The sequence below is a fragment of the Notamacropus eugenii genome, chromosome 7, assembly GCF_028372415.1.
Source record: "Notamacropus eugenii isolate mMacEug1 chromosome 7, mMacEug1.pri_v2, whole genome shotgun sequence".
Lineage (NCBI taxonomy): Eukaryota > Metazoa > Chordata > Mammalia > Diprotodontia > Macropodidae > Notamacropus > Notamacropus eugenii.
The window spans coordinates 3444362-3471884 of NC_092878.1; the positions used below are offsets into that span (position 1 = coordinate 3444362).

The following is a 27523-nucleotide window of genomic DNA, read 5'->3' on the forward strand; positions in this document are numbered from 1 at the left end:
CATATTTACAAATCTAAGATTCTACCAAACTTTGTAATTCTTTGGGAAAGGTAAACTGATCGAAGACACAGTTAGGAATTCAAGTTCTATGAGAAAGAAAAGCCAGCTAGAAACACTTCTGGATCAGGAGACCCACAGTTCTGGCTGTCACTACCCCTCTTAGATACCTATAATTTCATCATGTGTAATGGGAAGATATCAATAACGACTCTAGCTACCTCATAGGGTTATTATTTAACTATGATGTTAGAAAAATAATTTTGAAATGCACCATACAAATACAACTTAAATTTAATGTTAACTGTCAAATTGCAAGACTAATTTGTTGACTACCACATAAATTTTAAAATGAACATTCTCAGTTAACTTTTCTAAATAGCTCCTTCAATATTAGCATTTACTTTTGCTAAACAGACACTAGTCCACATACTTTCAAAAAATTTATTTTTTAACAGTTTTTCTCCATTTTTGTTTGTCTGGCAATCATTATTCTAAGCACAGATAGGTTTAGATTTCTTAGTTGCTAAAAAACAGTACAATGTTCATTACAAGTTTATCAAATATGATAATAATAGTGTTTAATGAAGTACTCTGTTTACAAATTAACAGTACTATTTTCTTGCTGTTTTCCCGCAGAACTCTTGGCATTTTTAATCATTTGGTGCATAAATGAATAAAAAAACAACAGGTTGTCATATTGTCCTTTATACTTCTCTTTTAAAACAGCAGTGTGATAATCTACCAAAAAATAGTAAATAGCTTCAATTGTGGAAAGGAAGGTATCTGGCTTTCCTTTCTGATGGCGCCAAAAGCAAGTTTTCCGTGTCTTCAACTCAACTTGTAATAACCCTGTAAAAAAAAAAAAAACAACATAAAGTATGAGTAAACTACTTATTTCCTTTTGGCTGAATAATGCCAATAATTATTAAGATCCATATTTTAACTGTTAAGTTTCTTCCCTAAAAAAATTGGCACAATTTCTTCCATTTTTAGTTCCAAACAAGGCATTGTGTCCAATATTTTAGAGAAGATATCAGTAATGTAAGTTATATAGAGTGATGTTTTTTACATACCAATGTTACCTAATCACCACATACCAACTTGGAGGAGACTGAATGGTTAGCATTTGGGAAACTTCTCTGAGCAAACTATGGACCACTTCTATCTACTCACCATGTTTTTGTCCCTGTATCCTTTACCACTTAGTAGAGTACTTTGAATACAGCAAATACTTGTTAAAATGAACTAAATTTAATTAATTGACCTGCTGGTGTGAAAATGATGGGAACCTCAAAGAGAAGTGAATACTCCATCTTAGAATGTGACAGAGGCTAAAAAACCCAGAAGAGTGTGACATGTACCAGTGCTTAGAACAGATCTGGCACTTAGTAGTGCTTAACAGTAGTTTATTGGTGGACTGATGTACCCTAGATCTTGAGAAAACAGTTTTCAAAGCGTAAGAGAAAGAATCAGAATGATTCCAATGGAATAAAACTCTTTTTTTTGGGGGGGGGGGGGTTTACCAAATACTTTTCTTCTGCACATAGAAGCCACTAAGGATCTAGTTTGTGGGCTCATCAGGCTGCGTCACAAGTATATGGCTCCACACATCAACACCAGAGTTGGGGGTGAGAACAGGTCAATCTATCCCAGTCACAAGATGATAAAGGGTCTTCTGACAGAGAGCCAGATGATCAGGTAGTCTCTAGTATAAGACAGTTCTAATGAAGCAGTGAGAACATCACAGAAAGGTTGAAGAGAGAGCAGCAGAGGCCCCTGCCCCCAAAACAAGACTGGTCTAGTACTTGGTGCTGCCCATTCTAGGACAGGAGCAGACTTCTATAGAGGTGACTGGTGCCTGTGAGCTCTTAGGCCTCCTAGCCACAGAGCTTACTTGGCCCGAGGGTTTCTGAAGTTTCTTCCAGCAAATTTAGCCTTGCTGCCCAGCTCTTCCTCAATTCTGAGAAGCTGGTTATACTTGGCCAGATGCTCAGATTGGCAGGGGGCACCAGTCTTGGTCTGCCCAGTACAGAGACCCATTACCAGGTCTGCAATGAAGGTATCTTCAGTCTCCCCAGAATGATGGGAAACCATTACTCCCCACCCATTGGACTGGGCCAGCTTGCACTCCTGGAGAGATTCAGTCATGGAGTCGTTCTGGTTCATTTTGAGTAGCAGGCAATTGCAGGCCTTCTCATTCACAGCCTTTTCAATTCGCTTGGGACTGGTCACTGTGAGATCATCTCCTACCACCTGGATGCCAGCAGTAGCAGTGAAATTTTTCCAAGCTTCCCAATCATCCTGGTCAAAGGGATCTTCAATAGATAATCCTTGATGAAGCTCTTGTAGAGGTCCTCAAGCTCAGAAGGGGAGATGCATCTGCTGGAATCATCAGGAGACTTGAAGTCTAAGTCATATTTCCCAGATCAGAAGAATTCAGAGGCAGCAACATCCATGCCAATTACAACCTTATCAGTATAGCCAGCCTTACCAATAGCATCCTTTAGCAGGTCCACAGCTTCTTTATTTTCCAGGATGTTAGGAGCAAAGCCACCTTCATCCCCTACGTTGGTGGCATCTTGTCCATATTTCTGTTTAATCACACTCTTCAAGTTGGGGTAGACCTCAGCTCCAATGCGCATGCCCTCCTTAAAGTTTGCTGCTCCAACAGGGAGGATCATGAACTCCTGCATGGCCAACTTGTTACCAGCATGGGAGCCACCATTGATCACACTGAAGGCTGGAATGGGCAGGATGACTTCATCGTTGCCTGCAAGGTCAGCAATGTGATGGTACAGGGAGACACCTTTCTCAGCAGCTCCGGCCTTACAAACAGTCAGAGACACTCCCAAAATAGCATTTGCACCAAATTTAGATTTATTTTCAGTGCCATCCATCTCTATCATCAATTTGTCAATCTTCTCTTGCTCCACAACATTCAATTTCTTGCTAATCAAGGTCGGGGCAATAGTTTTATTGATGTGCTCACCCGCTTTTGAAACACCTTCCCCCATGTAGCAGGTCTTATCATTGTCCTGGAGCTCCAGGGCTTCATGGATACCAGCAGAAGCACCACTGGGCACAGCAGCTCGGAATGGACCTTTCTCAGTGTAGAGATCAACTTCAACAGTAGGATTTCCACGAGAGTCAAAGATCTCTCTTGGCTGGATCTTGTAAATGGACATGTTGAGTTTCTGGATGGGGCTTCCTCCGCTGAGCTCAGAGTACAGAGGCTGAGGGGTCTACCTACACCCAGAGGGAGTGTTAAATGGCTGGAATAAAACTCTTTAGAGGAAGTCAGAACAGAAGGATACAGAGTTAAAGGATGAAATTCTGAAGATAACAAAGAGAAATAATTCAGATGAGAAAGGAAATGAGGAATTGTCTAAACAAACCTATGTGGCTGAACAGGAAACTCATCAGCTTAAAGTGGGTTATAATCTATATTGTTGGAATAGCTGTGCTGCTAAGATCACAGATAACATGGCATATTAACACTGAAACATTTCTGTTCTCATGAACACCTATACTCTTAAGTCTCTGAATTTTTAAAAAGTATTTAAGACAAAAATGCCTGAATATACTTCAAAATATTCCAAAGAGTAATGTACTACAAAAATGTAACAAAGGTATATGAACTGTGCTCAAATTTAAAAGTTTGAATTTGGTACTTTTAACGTTGCCTCTAGGGGCAAGAAGGGTTAAGCTGAGCAATTATACAGCAAATTAACACAGTCAGCCAAGAAATCTTTTTTCTTAAATTTTTGGTTACTGTGCACTTGACATATCAACAAACATTTTATATATATATATTAATACATACACATATATATGTATATGCATATATGTAAACAGAGAGAGAGAATATAATGGGATTATATATGAAACTACAAATCTCATTAGGTATAGCTGTTTTAAAAAAGAATATACTCAATTCAGCACTTTAGTTTCAGAGCTATCTCACTTGTCTCTGTGGCCAGAGGAATTTCTTTCTGCTCCTTCTATGTATCTTCTTGAAATCCTTAATCGACACTCTTTTTCTCCAACCTTTCTCCTGCTCACCCTGCCAACCCCCATTTCTTTGCTATCAACACCCTTTAGTCTTTCCTCCATTCTCAACCAAATCCAAGCATTGATTACATTTGAAAATGTGTCTTATTCTGTACCTCCAGCTCATTACTGCTCTGCCAAGAAACAGTAAACGTATTTTAACAGTGGTTCTTATGATTTGTTCTTTCGTTCACAAATTCCTTAGAATTAAGGTATTTAAGTCTCCATTTACATTTGAATCCTTTCTTCAAAAGTCTTTTATTGATTATAATTTTTGATTAATAAAGAATATCTTTAACATTTCTGATTTTTTGCATTTGTTTATGAGGGTGTTTTGTTGTTTGGGGGTTTTGCTTTGGTTTTTTGGAAACTGCATGGTTGTCAAATTCATACACTTCTTTCTGTGTCCTTTCAGTAACCACCAGAAATCTATCATAAATGACATTTCTATTAGAAAAGAGCCTGATCACTAGTTCTTAAAGTTGCTTTTTTCTTTTGATTCCTCTCTATTATCCATTCTCTTAAACTTTCTTGTGACTATTCCCTCCCACAGTCTATCTTTCCTCTTAAACCCTTTCATCCTCTTCCTTAACCCCACCTCTTTCCCTACTCTTTTTAATGCATTAATTACCTCATCAAATTCTTTATGTGTTGTGTGTTGAGTGCATGTTCAAGTCTCCTGTCACCAGGTCAGACAAGAATGAAGTTTCTGTAATGCTCTCTCCTTTCAGCTCTTCCCCTATGTACCCCTTCTCATGTACCCTAATTAGGAGACATAAGCTTACCCCCTCTTCTTCCTCATTTCTCCCCATTTTTTCCTTTCCCCTAATAAGAACATCCAAACAGAGCAAACTACCTTCAGTTCCCCTGATTCTTACTTAATTCTCTCTACGCCCCTTGAAGATTTCAGGATTGTGAAAAGTAGACGTCCTTTCTTCCCCACTGGAGTGTTTGTACTTCATCATTTTTTCTATATTAATTTTGTCCTCTGGTTCTAGCACATCTGGATAGTTTTTATTTATAAATTCTTAAAAAATGCTTCATCTTTTTGAACGGTTCATGGCTTAGAAATCTCTTGATCTGTTTTCCAGGTGGGTGTTTTGGGAAGTATTTTAATTATTCCATTTTTTTCTAATATTTCTTTTTTTGTCTTATAGAGTTTCCATAGAGCCCATTATTTGGACTAGGTTTTCCGCCTTCCGTGCTAAACTACTTTCCTTGAATTCTTTCCTCTTTATTTCACTTATAATTCCATATGATCTCTTGCTTTATTTCTTCCAGATACTTTCACAGTCCTGAGAGTCCAGCCATTTTTAAATCTGAGGACTGGCTTGTGGCTGTTCTCTTCTCCTCCTCTTGGTTTAACCTCTAGGGCATTCCTTTACCAGTAATACTTCATTACTGCTTCTGGTGTCTTCTTCAATTTACCCATATCCCCATCTCAGTGCCTCCTGTGGATTTTTCATATCAGGACCGGCTTCCATTCTTGCCCTCTTGGACAGGGTGGTCAGGCCTGTCTGGCCCTGGCCCTGACCCTGATGTCTTGGCTCGCTGATACTGGCTTCCACTCTATCTTTTGGTCTGGGGTCTCCCATATTTAGGAGCTGATGCACATTTCCAGAATATTCACCTGACCTCATGATGGCCTTCCTGTGGAGACCTCTTCTAGCACTGGGGGTTCCTCTTCTTTTTAAGTCATGGGCTGAAGCTTACTTATAGTGCTCCTCGGAGTTCTGGATTATTACTGAATCTGAGTACATGTAGAAGAATTAAGTCCCTCTATGACTTTTCATGGTGCCAGCTTCACCAGATGTCTTAGGCAATCTAATTTCAGACATATATGCAAAAATAATTCTTTTCCCTCAGTAGATTTTCCCTCTTGGTGAGTATTCCCCTGATATTTCTAATTAACACACAAAACAGTCAGAGGTATCTCTGCAAAGTCTGTTAGAATAGAACAGATTTACCCTGTTAAGGTGGTTCCTCACCTTAGCAGTCATAATAACAGAAAATTGTAACTTTCAAAGTATGAGTTTTAATGTTAAAGAGGTTCAGAGTTGGTTTATTTGGCATATTTTCAACAACTTGCAACATATATATATATAAAGCCAAAGAAAATGATATATTACAAAAACTGATTGTTTCTTGTAAAAGTCACTTGGGCTCATCAAGAAATTGACATTTTGGCAGTTTTACATCCTTACCACGTATTCGAAAGCTATAAATTCAAGCACAACCTCAAATAATCTTTGTACTGCCAGGGGGCCCACAAGGGGTGTGGAAGAAGAGAAAGGAGAATAACTCTCCTCCCTTTCTAAAGAGCTGTATATTTTGCAATTAACTCAAGTTTAAGGGAATCTGAAATTTCTGCTTAGGATCCAGAATTTAAATTTAGAGTACTGCTTCTGTCTTTGATCCCATAATAAAACAATTTTGTACAAATCTAGGCTAGAGCACAAAAGTACTAAGAAAACACAGAGATTTAGTTGAAGCATGTACTTCTAACAGTTTACACCTTTCCAAATACTTTCCCATAGTTCTAACTGTTCATACACTATCTCTTTCCTTTGACCATCACATTCCTATGAGACATTTATGATGAAAACAGTATATGACAGGCTCCACAGAGAAAACTTCCCAATTGTTTCTGTGGCTTCCTACCACTCAAAATAATAGGCAAAATGGTTGTGACTGGGACTGTCTAACAAACGTGCCCCCGGCCTCACAGTTTTCATCTTTTTATTTCTTCCACGATACTCCTCTTCTGTTGGATCTTCTATGAAAAAGCTGCCATATCACAGTATGGAGATTTGGAACACGTAAATCACATGCAGGAAAGTAAAAACCTAGTCAAACTATTTACTTTACCCTGGAACTGGTTAACACAGAATCAGGCTTTTACACCTATCTATCTCCAGGTCTTCTTCCTAGTTTATCACTATTGCTAAAAATAATGCAAGTTAAGCTTTCTTCTGTACCTCTTCCGGTCACCTGGGCCACAGGTTCAGATTTCAATTCCAGACTGAAATTCCTCTCACAGCTAGCTACCTGCCATCCTAGGATATTGCCAACAGAATTTCCCTGAGTTCAATTTTCTCTTTCTTATCAACTGGTGCTGTACATCAAAATGTGAAGAAATGTGAAGCTTTTAGAAAAACCAGGGTAAGAAAGTATGAATAGGTTTGAAGAACAGGAAATCCAATATAGGCTCCAAGAGCCCCTCCTGCTCCTCATAAAATCCTTTACCAAAACTCCAGTTCTTCAAGAATCCCCACTGCCAGCAGGGGTGACCTTCTGCTTTAGCTTCCCTTCTCCTGACGCCATCTCCTGACGCCAAAGCTGCCCAGACTTCATCTGGGACCACTGGGAAAAAGAGCAACATGGCAGTCCACACCACTTGTACAAGCTGGAAGTCACCAGCTACAGTCCTTTGGATGAGACGGCAGACCCCCAGGTCTTACCATTTGCCCTGTCTTTGCATCCTAAGCTCCTCTAAACCAGGTGTCAAACTGGAGAATACCCCAAACCAGATTAAAATGTAGCAGGAAAACATGTAACAAAATAAATGCAAATATAATAAAATACAGATAACATCACATTTTGAACCTCAGTCAACACACAGCCCACAGGGATCCTTACATGTGGGTCAGTAGCCTCCTTCTATCTGAGTCTGGCACCACTGCTCTAGACCTTGCCATTTCCTTGGCTGCAAGTACCCAGTGGGTACTGCAGTGTGACCTGCTAATGCCCTCCCCTAAGAACCACTGGGCTGTGCCATCTATCCCATTGACCCTTAAGACTGACTTCTGAGCTCTTTATCCATCCTTCACCTGAAGGATATCTCTCCCACTTAAAAATGTGAGTTCCTTGAGAACAAGTGTTGTCTTGTGTTTTCTAGTTATACCCCCAGAGCTTCCTAACAACATGCCTGACACATAGCAAGCACTCAGTATATGATTTCTTTCTGTTATTACTATTACCAAAATATATCTTGATTTTTCTGGCCCAATTCAGATGAAAGTTATTCTCTCTGGGTTAAATAACTAAGGCTCCTTCCAATGTGAAAAATCCCACCACTGATTCCACATGCACTTTTTTTGCAGGGATGGAGGTGATTGTCACAATTAGTTAAAAAGGTATTATTATCAAATGAAAAAACTAAGGAAGACACAAGTTAAGTGAACAAATTATGAAGATCACAGTGTACAACAGAGGCAAGAACAAAGACCAAAGCCGAACTCTCTTAAATTTTTAGTTAGCTATACTTTTCTCTGCATCTTACCCTTCATTTTTCTCTCCCTTGGAGCCAACCCACTCAGTACTCTCCTTGGAGTTCAGTCACTTCAGTCGTCCCCGCCTCTTTGTGACTGCCATTTCCTTTTACAGTAGAAACTTACATAAAGAATACTTACATACCTGTAATGTTAATGAGAGTTAAAAATCTTCCCCATCCATTAACAGGCCTCACCTGGAGCCCACGAAGGGGAGTTTGATTAGGCGAGGATGGTTTTGTAGGAACGCCCACACCTTTTGTCAATTAATGAGGCACTAGGTCACAAGGATTGTGCCCTCCGCTCTGAAAAGTGTATGTACTGTGAGGTGAGGCTTTTCTTTTGGGTCTTCTTTGGAAGAATGTTCATGTGCCAGGTGAGACTTTGGGTAGCCATGCCCCCCTCCCCCTTTGCAAACCCAGATGTTGGTGTTTGTCTCTCTGGTAACTATGTATGTATGTCATGGCCAGACAGCTGGAGCTGTCTGTTGATCTTTGCTGCATGTACTGCTTATGGTCAGACAGTTAGCAGCCCTGTCTATCGGTCTTTATTTCTCTCCTTGTATTTTCTCCGTTGGTGAATGTAGTTGCTTTCCTTTTAGAAAAGCAGACCTAAGAACCTGTACAGCAGGCCATCCTGGGTATGCTGGGTGCTTGCTGCTACAATAACTGACAACAGAAACTTGCCATTTTACAAATGAGGAAACTGAGACAAACAAGGTTAAGTGACTTGCCCAGGGTCACATAGCTAGTGAGTGTCTGAGGACAAAGTTGAACTCAGAAAGGTGAGTCTTCCTGATTCTAGGTCTGGCACTCTACCCACTGTGCCACCTAGGTGCCTTCTATTCTCTTTACCCTACTGTAAGTTGTTCTGGCTAAAAAGTTCCAACATTTTTTTTTCCCTCTTAATTTCATTATTTTTCCAGAAAATCTACTGAATAAATTTATTTTGATCAATTTGAGGAAAACAGAACTTTGTTTTTGTTAGTAAAAAAAAAAGGAATCAACTAACAATAAACCCAATATGATGGATACAACCAGACAGACCATTTTGGCTATGTGTACAGCAGAAGCAGTCAAAGCTTATGGTCCTGTTAATGCTAAGGCCCTGCAGATAATGAATCTTATGGATCTTTAATGAATGAGGAGTAATAAATCAAACTAACCATGACTTTTTACTATTCTGCTAGGGACAAAAAAGTATATATATCCTTCAAAAGATGATGACAAAATAGCCTGGAAAATAAATTTTATTTTAGGTAACATATTATAGAACTTCATGTCATAAGAAAAAGCTTAAATATATGCATAAGAATTCTGCAGGAACAAGCAATTGTTCTAGCATGATACAACCTTATTTATCTAATCTCAGCCTGTCCGTATCTTCAGTTGGCCTAGTTTGCTTTGCAGACTGCACTGAAATGTATCAAACGCAAACACATGAGAAAGGATTCTTCTTACTCTACTGAGATTTTTATATTTCTGCAGTGTGGCCAAGTACAAAAAGCTGTATTCAAATCAAATTATATCAAATAAATTAGGTAAGTGACACATTTTTATATGTTTTGGAGTCTCTTTACCTTGAAGTCGTTCATCACCAATTATTTTGTGGGTCTGGTTCCAGGTACTATCTATAAATACAACCTTCTTCAGCAAGGTGTCATCCGTCCTGCTGCTGCCCTCAGCATCTCCATTCTCTTCTACTTCCATTTTTTGGCGCTTATTGGGTAGTTTGCCAGAGCTGTCATTTTTGCTATCACACAAAGCATTACTTGGAATGTGTTTATGCAAATGAAGAGAAATATCTTCTACCGAGACAGAATTAGGACCAGGAAAAACAAGTGCAATCTAGAAGGAAGAAAATTCAGATTAGTCATGCCCTACATGGGTCCTTAAAAATTAATGTTGCCACAGACTGATACAGTCAAATTTCATTTAGTCAAACTGATTTCAAACTGTTTCAAGGGAAAAAAACCTGGTCAATTAGTCAATAACAATGAGTTAGTATCTATTATTTATATAACTCCTTCAGTACATTTAACACTTGGATTTCAAAAAGATTTTATTTTCAATTTAATAAGAAGACCAACGCGTTAGAGGGAATTTTTCTATACAATGACACACTGATATCAGCCAGAAATGCCACCTGACAGCTTAAGTACAACAAAGGCAGATACAACAACTATACAACATGGCAATATGGAGTCACTTCAGTACCTTATTAGAGCACAGAATGTAATTAATCATGTTCATAATTATGATGCCAAGGCTTCGATTCAATCAGCAAGCATTTCTAACAGACCAAGTGTATAAGTACACATGTAAATGCAATGATATATTCTCTCTCTGTACATATATATGTGTGTGTGAGCATATATATGTACTTATGTGTATACATATACATCTACATATGTGAAATATGAAGAGAAATGAAAGCCCTTTTATTCAAGGTGCATACAATTCAGCATTATAATATTATGCCATAATATTATATAATAATATTACAAAACTTAATTGGTGTACCAGTTCAGAAAATAGGAAAATACACGATACATATTAGGAATATTTCCATTTTGAATAGTTTTTTCAACCATTTAAAAACTCTAAAAAAGCAAAGTTTTTAAAACATTCTGCTTAAAGGAATAAGCAAGAGTTATTTGGAATTCCTTTCCTTCATCAATTCTCAGATAAATAAGCTGTTCTTGTATGACGTTTTGAAAAGTCTCCTTTAAGCACCATGTGAGACACTGAGGAAAGGTAACCTACTTCATGCTTTCTTCCTTCATACTCTGGAATGCAGGGATATGTGTACAGATTCACATCTTCAGGTGCTAAGAGCTTAGCGTGTGCTGCAGTACTTTTGCCATCTGTTTCATGGGGATGCTTAATGATATCAACCTTCAATGGAAGCTGGAACAAATGGAAAAGACAAGAGTAAAAAGCTAATTTTCACGTTAAAAATATATGCCTGTTTTCCTAGAAAAGACTATGAGTTTTTAAGCCAAACTATCAAGTTCATAATAAATTCCTAGACATGCTTTTAATTAACTAAAAAAGAATCTGAAAGTCAGTCTTGTAAGCATGTCTTAAAAACCAGTCTGCTTTTTAGCTCGGAATATTAAGAATGGCTATGTCATAAAACAAACACATGCATTCCCTTAGTGATTCTGTCAGTGTGCAATGGAACAATTTTCAACTCATTTAAAATTCAGTTCTGAGAGGAAAGACTCCAGTGACATTTTCATTAAAATTACCCAGCTATTTAGAGTCCAAATTACTAGCAGTAGTGTTTGTGCTGAGAACATTTTTTTATAACTTTTAAAAATTTTGAGTGGGTTTCATGCTATTTAAAAATAGAAACAGTAATATGTTAAGTTCAAATAATTTTGTCTTTCACAACTATTAAAAAAATCTTTTGGATGTTGGCTATTTCAATTTAAAATGCTGTCCTTAATCCATTCCTGAAAAAGATTTCCAAAATTTAGCTTCTTGTTGCTACCTGATATACCTTTCCAGAAGCGATATTGCTTAGTGATGGACATTTATTCTTGATAAGTTCAAGATGTTTTGCTTAATTTCATTATAAGGAATAGCTCTATCATAGTTTATAACAAAGGATATTAGAAGGCACATACATTTCTTAATCCTGTGTAACTTTCCCTGCAGCACCATCTAGAACCAAAGTTCTTAACTTAGAATCTGTGACCTTTTGTCCTTTAATTTTTTTTTGCTTAACTATCCATCCATTTTACATTTGCCCCCACAAAAATAATCTTTACTATAAAAAAGGTTGTGAATCCATCACTATGTAAGTTCCCCTTACCAGATTAAATACTTAGAGACAGTGTTGTAACAAAATTATATTTTAAATAATACTTTATATTTCCCTCAATTACATGTAAAGATAATTTCTAACATTCACTGCGGTAAAAATCTGAGTTCCAAATTTTCTCCTCCCTCCCTCCCTGAGAGGACAAACAATTTTAAACAGGTTATAAATGTGCAATCATATAAAACATGTTTCTACATTAGTCACGTTGTGAAAGAAGTCAAAGATGCAAAGGGAAAAAAAAACACAAAAGAATGAAAAATAGTACACTTTGATCCACATTCAGACTCCACAAGTTCTTTCTTTGGAGGTGGATACCATTTTTCATCATGAGTCCTTCAGAACTGTAATAAGTCACTGTATTGCTCAGAACAGCTGAGATTCACAGCTGCCTTTAGGGTTAGGGTTACGGTTACAATATAACTGGTTACCTTTGTAATCCTTTGTATTTTATTTTATGCATTTAAAAACATTATTCTGAGAAGTGGTCCCTAGGTTTTACCAGTGTGCCAAAGGGGTCCATGACATAGAAAAGGTGAAGAACCCTTGATCTAGAACCACATATACATATTCTTTCATGTAAAGCCTCAGAATTGACCTGTATCTTGCCCTGAACTGTTACCATGGTCGTTAATGGCCACCTGGAGATATTTCTTGCATCTGTAAGAAGCAGATGATGGGGGCCTGTTTCTCTTACTCTAAAAAAAAATCCTTTTTAGTAAATATACTCTGCTATCTTTGTAAAGTATTTCACTAATCCTGGTGGCTGGTCAGACCTAGACTACACATTTTTCCCCCTTTATGGACTTTTTCCTCTACTGCAAACCTTCTCTATTTGGAGTTCCATGTTTCAAGTACTGGCTGTGTCAACCTGCACTTCTACCTCCTCAGGAGGTTCTCTGTACAATACACTGCTAACCTTTGGATTTCTCTAAATCACTGAGCAATTTTAACTTGCCCCATAAGATATTATGTGGCATAAATGATTAAATCCTGGACTCACAACCTTGAAGTCCTAGGTTTAAGTCCTGCCCATGGCACTTTCCATGACCCTGGGAAAGGCATTTAAATGCTTAGTGCTCTAGACAACTTTATGAAATTCTAAGTTGCAGAGAAAGTACTACCTACTACCTGTAGGTGGAGTTCCCTAAACTAATAAAATTGTTAAGTCCAACTCTGTCCAGCAATATTTTATTAGAAATGGGGAGTGTCAGCCTTCAAGTCACTTAGGACATTACTCACTGGTAAGCTGGTTTACTTTACTATTTTGTTGCAGAATGAAGGAAAGGGGACAGGATGGAGAATGGGCCTGCATGTGGGTGCCCACATGTGATTTATATGTATACGTATATATGCACATACATCCCACACACACTGTGCCAACCCCAAGTCTCATTTAGGTTAACAAGTTTCTCTAGTCCCAATTATTCACAACTTGGTATCAATCACTTTATACAGATTGACAAGTAACTAAAAGGAATCATAGTTAGAGTTTATTGTTGGAAAGGAGGATTTACATGGACAAGTTACACATTCATGTAATTTTCACACAGGAAAAGAGAACTAGCCAAGGGAGAAATGAAGAGCTGTGAATGAGAAAACCAGCCTGATTCTGAGCAGAAAAGGAAGAAGGGGCACACACTGGCACGGGTCAAGCTGGTCTTCTGATGCTGTGCCCTTCATCTCCCTACAATTCCTTCCTCTCCACCTTTACGTATATGCCTGAGTACCCACTAGAAGTGGTAGGGAGATGGATAATGCACCAAAAAGCAGAAGCTTTTCTGTACAAATGAAGCAAGTTCTATCCACCATTATGCAGTAAGCTGCAATTTGGAATTCTGTAACCTTAATAGTGGGGAAGACATTGGAGATAAATCTCCCACCCCATCAGCTCAGAGTAATTCTCCTTCCAGGTCTCTGCATTAATAGCCTCTGGTAATTACACTGTGCCCACTATACTGACTTAGGATCCCTCTGCTCCCAGACTTAGCTTGGCCCCACGGTCCCTGTCTTCAGGGTATCGCCCCTCTCTGGGTGTCCTGTGGTTGGTCACGTTGAAAGAGAGAGAAGGAAATGACAAAGTTAAGTCTGGCAAATAGGGAAAATAAAGAAGAAGAGGTATCGGGATAATTCATTGTGTCCCACAGCTAGGACAACAATCCTGCCAACCACATGTTGCTGAATGGGAGAAATCCTGACCTGCTGACAAAGTCCACTACAATCCAGTCCATGCTTCCTACTTGCCGTTCCTCACACATAGTAGTTCATCTCCCATCTCTGCACTTTTGCACTGGGTGTGCCTAGTGACTGGAATGACTGTCTCCTCACCTGACTTTTAGAATCCCTGGATTCCTTCAAGACTTATTTTAAATGTCCCCTTTTGTAGGAAGGCTTTCCTGGTCCCCCTAACTAATAGTGCCCTCCCCTCAAATATAAGTATCCATTTACTCTGTTTTATGTGCCTATTTATATAAAAGGTATAGGCTGCTTTTATATTTTCTTTGTATCCTTAGCCCCAGTGTCTGGCATACAGTAAGAGCTTAATAAATACCTAACAGACCAGAAAATCAGTCCTGAAGGCAGCTCTAAATGAGACGTTAGAAAAAAACTTTGAGCATAATAACCGCCTGGCAGACAACACTCCCTGAATGTTTAAGCATTTCATCATTCTGCAGTCATACTGGATATGCAGCCTTTAGGAACGGCTAGTTACAAAAGGCAGAGGGAAGCACACAACCCATCACTGCAGTCTGCTCTCTCCAGGCAGCACATAAAGCTTTTGGCAGAAAGAAATCTCTAAGACCAAATTCAATCTACCTCAGGACTGTTCTGCTACTCAAGTCAAATAATTCAAAGTCAAAACTTTGTAGAATAAGGACGTGTTAAGGAATGAAAGTACAGTCAGTATAGGAGCTCTCATTTTAATGAGAAAACCCTTCATAACATTAAGGGGCAGGTGAAGCTGCCAGCTGTGGGAGCAAACCGGTCTTCAGCTCTCAAATAACAACACTGCAGCTAGCATTCACAAGCACTTCACATGGGTTATTTCATTTGGTATTCACAAGAAGCCTGGGAGGTAAATGTTAGCATTATCATCCCCATTCTACAGAGGAGAAAACTGAAGCTGAGAGAGGTGAAGCCCTGACTTCCTCAGGATCCCACAGTTAATCACTGGCTGAGGCGAGACTTGACCAAGTAAGTCTTCCTGACTCTAAGTTCATGCCATACTCATTATACCACCTAGGAAGGACAATAACTTGAATACTAACACTTATACTTGCTCCAGAGAAATTTTTTTAGAATGGAGATTCTTTGATTAATTTTTCACACAGCCTTCAAATAATCTCCCCAAACAGCCTTACAAATATCTGTAAAAATCTAGCCAAGGAAAGATTTCTGAATGCCGTAAGTACTTCACCTTCCAATGTGTTACGGTAAAAATGAAGTAGAAATTGCAAAAATGAACACCGTAGTGGGGCAGACTTCAGATTGATGTAAAAGAAAATTTTCCTAACAATTACAACTCTAAATACTGAATGGGTCATCTCACTTGAAAACTTCAAGCAAAGGCTGGACTAGCATTTGTCTAGTATGTTGGAGAAAAAATCTGACTTCAAGTATGAGTTGAATTAAATAGCCTCTGAGGTCCCTTCCAGCTCTGGGATCCTATGATAAAAACCTTGTAATCTTGATTCTAAATGATATTAAATGATTTTATATAATATGATGCATCATATACTATATATACTTTAGAGATCATTATATTATAAAAGCATATTATTTATACGAGTAAATAGCTGGATACATAAAATATGCTTCTATGGTCACTTAAATAATGTACCAAGTCCTTGATCAGGAACACAACTTTCTCCATTCTAACTGTTTCTACAGGAAAACCAGATTTGATTTGTATCATTTCAGTTTAAATGAATTTTCCAAGAATATAGCCTGCTGTGTGGTGATCTCTGTAATGTGATTCCATTCGCATCTGATGAAACTGGAATGATACTGTGAACTACAGCTTAGAGTCAATATAGCCATGCCTTTCTTTTAGCAGTTCTGTCTTTCACCTTTATTGACTTCATTTATTTTCAGCATTTCTTTGAGAGAAGGAAGGTATGTATGAAAAGGAAATGCCTTCTCTGGCTTCTGAGATTTCTAGGGGGGAAATACTGAGTTTAAATAAGATTCCATACTTCCTGAATTCAGGTCAGTAGATTTTCCACAAGACCAATGGTTTTTAGAGTAAGATTAATGGATCTGAGCTGGAAAGTATCTTAAAGACTAGCTATTTCATAGATAAAACTGAGGCCCTGAAAGGTTGAGAGACTTGCCAAAGGTCACACAGGAAGTAAGGAGCCCAATTAGGATTCAAGGCCAGATATTTTTGCTCCAAATCCAACGTGTGTGTGCAGTTGTTCTTTCCCCTCTCCCATTCTATGTTTACTGTCCGCACAGCACTAGTGGTTCATGGAGGACTTTGAGCCTGGTCCCAAAAAAAAAAATCACAGAAAATTGTGTAGGGAATCTGTTTAAGGTCCATTTCCTCAGAAAAATGTAAAACATTAAAAAGAATTAAAATTTAAAACTTTTAAAATATACCCAAAAAATAAGATTCCTGCCAATGAAAACTTTAAGTACTACAGTTGCATTACATACTTGCATCTCTCAAAGCTTTTGAGGGCAGGAACTGACTTCTATATTTATTTTATTTCATGTCCTTAACAAAGTTGTAGGTAGCATAGGTGATGCTGGCACATGAGAGATATTCGATAATTATCCATTTATTAATTAACCAGGCCTCATAGACAATCCATCAAAATGATCCAGAAAACAAAAAGTTTGAAAACTACTGAATAAAACAATATTTATATCCATTTTAATTGGTTCCAAAGAGTCATGAATACTACACAACATACGAAGTCATTTTCTGCTTCATTTTTGTTCCTATCACCATTATGTACCCTTCAATGAAAATCGGCCTGAAATCCATCTTGGGTCTGTTGGGACAACGGCTGTTCTCTAGGTGAGATATGAAATCTTTCGGTGGTGTTCTAGCATATATTTCAGGCAGTATACCTAATGCTTTGTTTTGAATGACATATATATATAAATGTGTACATGCCATGTTTTTATTATAGGCAATAATTAAAGCATTTAACAAAAAATCTCATTTCTGTCAAATCAGGTTTGTCACGAATGTTTTATCTGCTAACTATTTTAGTATGTTTAGCTCACCGAGGTACTTTGTGTTTATAGGAAGAAGACACAGCAAGACAACTTGAAGAATTACGCATTTAAGACCAAACTCTCTGAGGCATATCATCCCAGGACTGGAATATTATTATGAATTTGCTACCAAAAATGAAGTTCACTTAATGGAACTATTTAACAAGACTGTCAGCCACTCTATAACAGAAATATACAGAAAGCTTTCTAAACCATTTTCCCACTCCCAAGCATTTCCTTTTCACAAACCTTCACAACTGGAATCTGTTCAATTGGGACAGTTTCAACTGGAACATAACACGTGTAGCAGTAGAACATTCTCGAGCCTCCACATCTGAGACATTTGGCTCTGCCGCTCTGCTGGGCCTTTTGGAGAACTTCCTGAGACGCCAAGCGTAAGTTTTGAAGGGGATCTTCTTTAGTTACAGAAGTGTTTTGAAATTCTGATTTACTATCTTTGTCTTTGTCCTCTCTGAAAAACACAGGTGGGTTTCCAGACATCTTTCAAGTCAGAAAAGAAGAGTTGATGCACCTGTAACCAAAACACAACAAAACATCGCAAATGGAGAATTTCAACACAAAAAGTTAGCAACAACAAAAAGCACATACACACACAGAATTCATACATACATGTCTACGTGCATTTAGGCTTATACAAATATGTTATATAACATAGTGTTAGATATAGCATTATTGATTTAGAAGTGGGAGAGGCCCTAGAGCCCATTCAGTTCAATTCCATCATTTTGCAGATGATGAAACTTGCCTATGCAAAGTATTAAGTGGAGGAAATGGGATTTAAACCAAAGCTGCCTGACTCCAAATACAGTAAGACCCCCTTTTTTTAGTATGTTGACACATACATATTAATTTAAAACTGAAACATCAATAATGTGTAATGATTCATGGAACAGCAATAAATACCGAAATTCTTTACCAGTGAATTCACATGGTATTTGAAAAACAAAACGAACTGACAATGGCAAATTTCCCACAAAATTAAAAACCAAAAGGGGCTTAGAAAAGTATGTTTTTTCAGATATGATGATCAATAATATGGAAAATCCATTTTTCCAATGAACTATAACAATTATTCTTGCCTCATATGTTTTTGGTTTAGTAACGTTATGTGGTCATATCAATGAACAAGTATTTATTAAATTCCTACTCTATGCCAGGCACTGTGCTAATAAGCCCTGGGGATATAAGTACAAAAGATGGAACAATATTTGGTAAAAGCTGACATTCTAACGGGGAGAAACAAGTACACATATAAAACATATGCACTTTGCACAGTAAATACACACACTCACACAGAGCAGGTGGAGGAAGCACTAAAAACTTCATGTACGAGACAGGGATTAAGGTGCCTCTTTTAAAGGAAGAAAAGGGCTCTAGGAAGAAGAGGAAAAGAAAGAGTACATTCCAAAAATGTGGGATGACCAGCGGAAAGGCACAGAAAAATGACCTGTCATGAATGAGCAAGAGGAAAAAGTCCAGTTTGGCTGCCTTATGGAAAGCAGGACTAGGCTGGAAAGACAGCTTGGGACCAAATTACGTAAGGCTTTAAAAGCTAAAGAGAGACGTTTCTGTTTTATCCTAGAAAACAGATCTGCACTTAAGGAAAATCACTCAGGCAGCAGTGTGTGGGGATGGAGACTTGAGGCAGGGAGACAAATGAGGAGGCTACTGTAATGCTCTAGGTGGGAGGTGAGCCAGCGCCTGAACTCAAGTAGGAGCTGTGTGAGTGGAGAGTGGGGTTCATATGTGAAAGATGTTGTAATGGTAGAAACTGCAAGATTTGAGAACTGAATGGGTTACGTGGGCTGTGGGAAAGTACGGAATCCAGGATAAAATGGAGGTTACAAGCCTGGGAGACTGAAAGGATGATGGTGTCTTCAACAGAAATAACGGAAGATGGGAGAGTTTAGGAAAAGATAATTTTAGATGTGTTGAGTTTAAGATTTTTCTGGAGCATCCAGTTTGAAATTTCCAATAGGCAATTGGTGATATATAACTGAAGCTCAGGGAGATTAGGGATGGATGTATAGATCTGGGAGTCACCTGCATATACATGAGAGTTAAAGCCATTGGAACTGAAAAGAACTGGGAGGAAGGAAGGGAAAGGAGAGAGAGGGAGGGAGAGGGAGAAAGAAGGAGAGAGAGAGAGAGAGAGAGAGAGAGAGAGAGAGAGAGAGAGAGAGAGAGAGAGAGAGAGAGAGAGAGAAGACTGCAACGAGTGCTGGACCTGTCATCTCCAGAAAACTATATTCAAATTTAGACTCCTGTAATAACTGCTGCTAAATCACTTAACCGTTGTGAGTCTTATTTTCCCCATCTATAAAAATAGGATAATCATACCTGGAATATCTATCACCCAAGTACATATATAAAGTACTCCACAAGTCTACTACATGTCAATTATCATTACTTTTCTTATTACTATTGCTGGTTTATTATGTAAGCCGTACACTATTAGAACAACCAACACACACAAAGTAAACTGACTTGAAATGCCAACAGACATTTTACAGCTGTGATTTCATGCTATAACCAGTATTATAATTTTAAAACTGACAAATTACCAAAAGTAAGCTGGGTCTCTTTTATAGCTGATTTTCCTCTCCCATTTAAATTTAAGAAAAATTAACTGACAAAAACAAAGAGGGCCTACTGTCAAAGATATCAGAATCAGTAATATTCCCTATAAAATTAAATTCTTATATATGAGTCTAAAAATTAATCTGGACATGAATTTTAAGTTTTTAAAAGCAGAATAGTCTGATTCTATGAAAAACTGGTTAACTATCACTGGAAGTCTTCAAAGAGTAGCAGGGTTACAGATGTTTTGGAATGATTCCTGTTCAGATACAAATTGGACTAGATCATTTTGAAATTCTTTCTAAAATGATATTCTTAGAGGTTATTTTCAAAGTATAGTCTATACTAAATCTTGGGAATATGAGATAAAGTAGTAAACTAGCTTATATCTATATACCCAACTACCAAAATACATCTTTAAAAGAGAAAAGAGAGTAGAGGCCCTTTTGATCTGATATGCATTCGCTGGCTACAGATGGATTTTCTTATTATATTGCCTTATGGAACTGTGGTGTTTAAGTATGAAGCGCTAGGCACAGACAGTGTCAAGAGAAAAGCTACAAAAGCAATAGGAAATTTTCGGTGGTCTCAAAAAACAGAAAAGCAAGAAGGACAAAAAATGGAGTGGAAAATAAAATACAATATAATTTGCTAACAAGAAGTTTGTGACACTGATTTAACCTCTCATCAGGGGCTTTCTTCAGACTAAATCACAATGAGGTTGAAACCCACATAAAAAGACAGCAAAGAAAAAGTATGCTGGTCATTAAAGTAAGAGCAGTATATATTTGCCAAATCTACCCAAGGGGATAAACAACCCAAAATTGTTTGTCCATGTTGATTAGGTCCAGGTTTAGGCTTTTAAGGGGCTCAGAAAAAATAATAGTTTAGAAGGGTCATCAAATCTATCCTGTCCATCTCACAAAACTACTCAGCATACCCTTCTGCCCTAAGTCACCTGGTTGGGTGACCTCAGATACTATTTGTAAAGCACTTTTTATATAAAGGAATAAAAGGGTCACTCAGAAGGGACTCCTTGGGGTTTTTAAGGGCCCACTAGTCCAAGAGATCAGAGGAAATAAATCCCATAGTGCAAGACACACATTCTTGTTACCATGTTCAGCCAATAAAATCTAACTCAATGCACTCCTCAGACAATCTTATTCTAGCCAAAAACTTGGATCCTATAGACACAGCAGCAGCTACTGAAAACATCCCTAAAGAAAGTCAAAGTTATATGGGTTGGTCCTGCCCCAGTGATGCTATGTTTCTGTTTGATGGCCTTGAGTGAACCTATAGAGATGACAGAATTAACTAGACGACTGAATGTATTAGAAAATAATGAAGTAATGAGAAGGGGCAGCTCTCAGCATGGGATTTGTTTAAACTCCAAAAGGACAGCGAAGACAAGAAATTTCTTGGATGTGGTCCACATGCTATAAAATGGATGCCTCGGAATCTCAGTCTGGTACAGTAGGAAAAGCACTAAATTTGAAATTAAACAACCTGGATTCAAACTCTAGCTCTGCAGTAGAGTAAGATACTCTTCTGCAAGTAACAAAAACCAAGAAAACAACAGACAATGACCACAAGAATGTAAATTTTTAAAATTAAACCTAATAATAATGATGATGACAGGTTAATATTTACATAGTGCTCACTATGTGCCAGGCACTGTGCTATATGCTTTACAAATGTCTCATTTAATCCTCATAAAAACCCTGCAATACAGGTACCATTATAATCCCCATATTTCAGATGAGGAAACTGAGGCAAACAAGAGTTAAGTAACTTGCCCAGGATCACACAGCTGGTTAGCATCTGAGGCAGGACTTCACATCTCTGGGCACGTCATGGCAGTAACCGCTGCACTACCTGGATGCTACATGCTGTATAATTACAACGAGCAAGTCTGGCCCACAGAAGAGTAGGAAAAACGTTCCTCTCTCTCAAAAGTACGGAATCTGAAAAATACAGACAGTTGCAGCTTACATCTTGGTTTTGGTGAAGTGCCTTTTTAAAATCTTTTTTTCTTAAATCTTTTTACAAGGAATATATTGTGGGATAAGGGAAGGAAGGTACGTACGAGAAATGAAGGTGATAAAAAAGGGAAAAAAGAATTAAAGGCAAAAAGCAGCAGAGTGTGCAGCGAGTGCTGAACTGAGGGCATTACACAGACCCGGCCCGGCGGGGTATAAGCTCCATGCAGGCACAGACAGCTTCATTTTGATCCCTTATAGCCCAGCACCATGCAAGGGAGCCTGCACAGAGTAAGGAAGCATTTAACAAGTGAAAACTGAAAACCACCACAAAACATCGTGCTGCACTAGCTCTATTCTGTGCAGAATAAACTCCATGAGCCTTCACTGACCCCAATAATGTGGCCCCAACAAATCTTTCTGTGTTTTTCTCCCATTGCCTCCCTTTGAAAAAACCCTCTGTTCCAAACCAACAAGTCTACAAGGGAGTTCTGGGATTTCCTGGCCCCTCGGCCTGAAACCACCATCACCCCTAATTCTAAGCAACATTTATCTTTCAAGGCTCGTATCTGATTCCATTTAAAGCATTAATTTTTCATGGTTACTCCAGGTAGATAATGATCCTTTTTATCCTAAGGCTCCTGACTATACCAGGCACTTGGCACTGATTTCCTATTACAAATCCAGTCTTCTTTCAAATATGAATAAGCTGTTTCTACCCAACAGAGACAGAGTGTAGTAACAGCCTTGGAGCCAAGAAGATCTGGGTTCGAGTCTACCTCTGCCACATACTAGTCAACAGAAGTTAAGTAGGAGGTTAAGTCACTTAAGCCTTTAGTCTTCTATTCAACTAAGATTTTTTTTTTTTTTTGCAAAAAAGGTGCCAACCTGTGAGTTCCCTCTATCAATGAAGTTACAGATCCAGTCCATGCTCTAAGGAGAGACAAACCATTCTGGGCACAGGGATTATAAACTTCTGCTTCTTTTGCTCTCTCTACAAAACCCACCGTAGTATTTCATACATAAGCGGCAAGGAATAAATACTGTTGTGGAAACTCAGTGACTCAGGTACACCTTTTCCATTGAACAGAGATCACCTGCCTTAGACAAGGTACAAAAGACAATAGTTAACCCATGCTATATACAGCATTTTGACAAAACTGCTTGTTGTAGGTACCAAAGATAGACAAAAATGAAACATTCCCTGCCCTCCAAGAGCCTTGAGCATTATTTCTACTAGGCCCCTCAACCTCTACATATGATCTCCTTTGTGGCTGTTCAGTGGAGTCAATCATGTACAACTCTTCATGACCCCATGGGGGATTTTCTTGGCAAAGAGGCTGGAGTGGTTTCACTTTTTCCCTTTCCAGTTTCTCTCTACAGATGAGGAAAGTGAGGCAAATGAGGCTAGGTGACTTGCCCAGGGTCACACAGCTACTAAGTGTCTGAGGCCAGATTTAACCTCAGGAAAATGAGTCTTCCTGACTCCAGGTCTGGCCCTCTATCCACTGTACCACCTGGCTATATATGATCTCCACAGTAAGGTAATTACGTAAGTAACTGAATGTCAGGGCTATCTCTGACTCCACTCCAGCGTGCTGGCATACAGCAGGCACTTAATAAATATTTATTGACTTATTCAACAGATGTGGAATCAGAGGCACGTCACACAATTGGTAAAGTCTCTAAGGCAGGTTTTGGCTCAAGGTCTTCCTGACTCCAAGTTCAGCATTCTATGCACTGGATCACCTAGTTGCCTTAACGTACCTCACAGAACTGTTGAAATTGTATATAAGTTTTCTGTTTTTATGAATATGGAATGTGAATAGTTTCTATTATCATCATCAAACGGTTCAAAAAGACACTCAGAAGTTTAATGAACTTTCCTAACTGGCCAACGTTGCCAAGAAATAACTTGGCAAAGTCAAGAAGAACGAAGGAGTTCAAGCTGAAAGGGACCTTAGTGACCTTTCATTGTGACCTGGAGAGGTTAAGTGACTTGTCTGAGGTCCAGCTGCCAGTCAATGACAAGTCCAGCACAAGGATCCCGGGTCTTACGAATCCTAAGATTCCCAGACCGACTCACTCATTGTAACCTCACGGGCACCCTTATCCCTTGGCTGTTAAATCTACCACAATGTATTACTGCCTGTTCTCCATGTTTCTGAAAGTCCCTCCCTCTCCATGCTCACCTCCCCAATGAAAACACTCTGCCATACACACAGGGCAGTTCATCCTTTCTAAAAGTATTCCCTGGGGCTCAATCACTCAAAACCAGTGTGCCAGGTACCGTGTTAGGTGTGGGGTAGACAAAAAAGATGAAAACAATCCCTACTTGAAAAGAGCCTACATTCTAATGAAGGATAACAAGGGCACGTATACATTCATATACATATATATGAGTTTGTATATGTACATATACATATGTGTAAACTTAAATCTAAATAGTTACATAAAATACATGTATATATGTATATGTAATTTGTAGATGCATAAATGAATATATGTATATATACATACTCTGGAACAGTATATATTCATTATACACAGATACACATATATATATGCATATAAGTACATACAAGCACATGTGTGCGTATACGGTCCCAAAAAAGTCTTACAGTAGTTACACATTTTAATAGCTTAAAATTCTATTAAGACTTTTGAGACTATGTTATTGTTTAGTCCCACCCAAATTTTCTTGACCACATTTGGGGTTTTCTTGGCAAAGATGCAGGAGTGGTTTTCCATTTTCATTTCCTTCACCGGTTCATTTCACTCATGAGGAAACTGAGGCAGGAGGCGTTTAGGGTCCCGCAGATAATAAGTGCCTGAAGCCGGATTTGAACTCAGGAAGGAGTCTTCCTCACACCTGGCCCAGCCCCCACTGCACTACTTAGCCCCCTTTGGGCCTATAGGTATATATATATGTGTGTACATGTATATATGTATGTGTGTATGTATATATGTATATGCATGTATGTATATACATTGTATCCGTGTGTATCCGTGTGTATACACTGTATCCGTGTGTATCCATGTGTATACATTGTATCCGTGTGTATGCACTGTATCCGTGTGTATACACTGTATCCATGTGTACATACATATACAAATATATATTCTACATACACACAAAGTATACAGATACACGTGTGTCTACGCACATATATGCAGGTATACAACATACAAATACACATCCTAAATACGCACAATGTCTACGCACATGCATGTATGTATGCACACATCTATCCTACACACAACGTATACAGATACACGTCTGTCTGTGCACATATATGTGTGTACACTCACAACGTGCACAGACACGCACGTGACACGCCCCAGGACACAGGTGTGCAGGCCCGCACGCGCACTGTTGGGGGGCCTCCCCCAAACTCCCGCCTCCCCCCCCCACCCCTGCGAAGCTCCCGACCTGTAGGCACTTAGGGTTAGGCCGCGGCCTCCCGCTCCGCTCTCCGCCTCAGAACCAGCCCGAGTCCGAGGGGTGGCCGGACCCAAAGCGGCCGCGGCCCGGAGGAGCCCTTTCCTGGGCACACCGGCCGCGCGCTTCCGGGGGCGCGCGCTTCCGGGGCCGTTACTCGGCGGACGAGCACCGAGGAGCAACCATGAAGGTAACTGGCCGGGGGAGAGGGGGGGGGCGGGAGGAAGCGGGAAGCCCCGCCTCAGACCCCGCCTCCACAAATCCCGCTGGCCGCCCGGGCTGGTCCCGCCCCCGGGGGTGGGGCCTTCTCCGCTCGGGCCTTCCCTCGCACGCCCAGCAGAGTCGGCCCTTGCCAGCTCCGTGACCCCCGGCCCGCCAGTCAGCCGTGGTGCCCTCCTCCGTGCCCCCCCTGCCGGGCAGCTGTGAGCGCCGGAGGGTCACGTGGCGTGCCTGCGCCGCTCACCGCAGCCCTCCGAGGGAGGGAGCCGCCACCCCCATTTTACAAATGAGGAAACTGAGGCCGACGGCGAGCTCAGACCCCTCAGCCTATAGCTGGGCAGGCTAGCCGCATCTCCTCCAGACCGGGAGGGCCAGGGCGCGGTCCGTACTGGCCGGAAGTCCCGAGGTCTTCCCTCCCCGGGCTGGTTTGGTTTTGTGGTACAAGCTCGGCAGTTGTCAGGGGACCTGGGTTCAAGTCTCACCTCAGACCCGGCCGTGTGACCTTGGGCAAGTCACTTAACCCCAGTCATCCTGAGGAGTATCTGGTCACTGGTGACCCGCGCAGCCCTCCCCAAGGGCGAGTCGTGGCATCACGTGTCCGATGGCCACGAAGGACGAAGTCACCGGCCCAAAGGCCGAGGGCCCCCCGCGGCCTGGGAGCAGGCCTTACACAGCCCTGCGCCGGAAGTCCTCATTCCTCGCTGAGAGGGAAGGCCGCACAACACGTGGTAGCCTCGAGCGCGGCCTGGGGCCTGAAGCCCGGCGGTCTGGCCCAGAGAGCGGGCCTCGGAGGCAGTAGCGGATGAGGCAGTCTCTAAAGACTGGACAGGGGAGAGAGAAGGCCTCAGAAGGCGGGGCTCAGGGCTGGCTGAGCACCAGGAAACGTCCTGAGAGCCAGGAGAGCTGGGGATGCTGCAGTCCGGGAAGATGATCAGCACGGCCAGATACAGATACTTTGTATACGTGTGTCAGTTTCCTAGCGAGATACAGTAGATAAGTGTCCAGTTAGAAGATTTAAAACGGTGTTGCCCTTATTTGGTTATTATGTTTTAAATACTTCAAGGGCATTTTTAGTGTCTTGAGAATGTATATTTCAGACAGATTTAGACAGGCGCAAAAGGTTATACAAATGTAGCTCTTAATTAAATCCTGAGATGAGTTTGTGGTCAGATTTTGGCTATAAATTATGTTTCAAATCAGTACAATAATTGTTTTGGGAGGACTTTCCTGAATAATTCATTGGGAGTATTTGGCTGATTATACAATGAAAAATTATATTTAGGTGCAATTATCTTAGTAGTGATGAAAGAAGAAATAAAAGTCGTGTTCCAGCTGTGTGATAATTCATCTAAGTCTAACCTCTATGAGTATTATATAATTTCCTCTCTTCTTTCTTTTTTAATTTTTCATCTTATACAACACTCACAAGTGTTTATTTTTGACAGTAAGAGTTGGCACAAATTTAAAGAGATACACTTTGGAAAATATGAGAAAAGCTTTTGTTTTGAAGATCAATCAAGTCAGTAGTTGAAGAGTAGTGGCTCAGGATTGTGATTCTTGGACATAGTTTTAAAACTTATAAACTTATGCTCAGGTGTTCCAAACAGCTTTCAGAACTGTTGGGGGGTTTGACTGCACTAGAAATGAAAAATCAGTTTCATTAGTTAATATCTGATTTCTCAACTCAATAAAATTTTAAGAGCTTACTGGAGATATGATGAGCAAAGCAGTCCCAACCCTTGAGAAGCTTCCAACATGTGATCAATATATAAGACCTATGTTCAAATATGGACTCATTCCCATTAATCTAAACAGCCTTCTATATCCTCCTTTAACTTATTCCCTCACCTTCCCCTCTAAACATCCTTCCCTTATCCTCTCCCCACTCTCTATCCCGGTAACCT

The 27523-nt window shown here is 39.7% G+C and overlaps 2 protein-coding genes and 1 pseudogene across 4 annotated transcripts in view; 1 reads left to right on the plus strand and 2 right to left on the minus strand.

Moving 5' to 3' along the window:
• Positions 1 to 427: 427 nt before the first annotated feature.
• Positions 428 to 26427, minus strand: DTWD1 (DTW domain containing 1). Of its 3 annotated transcripts, XM_072625053.1 has the most exons (6): positions 25392 to 25483; positions 21776 to 21943; positions 17628 to 17910; positions 11087 to 11230; positions 9901 to 10168; positions 428 to 849 (listed from the first exon to the last, which is right to left on the minus strand). In XM_072625053.1, the coding sequence occupies exons 3-6, from the start codon at positions 17877 to 17879 to the stop codon at positions 596 to 598; spliced, it is 918 nt and encodes a 305-aa protein (XP_072481154.1). In that variant the 5' UTR covers positions 17880 to 17910; positions 21776 to 21943; positions 25392 to 25483; the 3' UTR covers positions 428 to 595. The 3 variants fall into 3 exon arrangements, with proteins under 3 accessions (XP_072481154.1, XP_072481155.1, XP_072481153.1); XM_072625054.1 differs by lacking the exons at positions 21776 to 21943; positions 25392 to 25483 and adding an exon at positions 26102 to 26427; XM_072625052.1 differs by lacking the exon at positions 21776 to 21943 and having other exon boundaries at positions 25392 to 25517.
• LOC140514567 (alpha-enolase pseudogene) lies at positions 856 to 9890 on the minus strand (annotated as a pseudogene).
• The window catches only part of FAM227B (family with sequence similarity 227 member B), a 335873-nt gene continuing 329470 nt past the window's right edge, over positions 21121 to 27523 (plus strand). Inside the window, exons 1-2 of the mRNA XM_072623913.1 lie at positions 21121 to 21220; positions 25304 to 25590. Of these exons, the coding sequence (XP_072480014.1) occupies positions 21121 to 21220; positions 25304 to 25590 (387 nt within the window). The remainder of the gene's footprint in view (positions 21221 to 25303; positions 25591 to 27523) is intronic.

Bases quoted from the DNA above. Each gene is read 5' to 3' on its own strand.
- DTWD1 (XM_072625054.1), bottom strand. From the start codon at position 17,879: ATGTCTGGAAACCCACCTGTGTTTTTCAGAGAGGACAAAGACAAAGAT. The intron at 10,169-11,086 runs GTAGGTTACCTT...TCTTCCTTCTAG, and splicing joins ATGAAGGAAGAAAGCATGAA to ATTGCACTTGTTTTTCCTGG. The intron at 850-9,900 runs GTAAAGAGACTC...TTTTTTTTACAG, and splicing joins TGGTGATGAACGACTTCAAG to GGTTATTACAAGTTGAGTTG.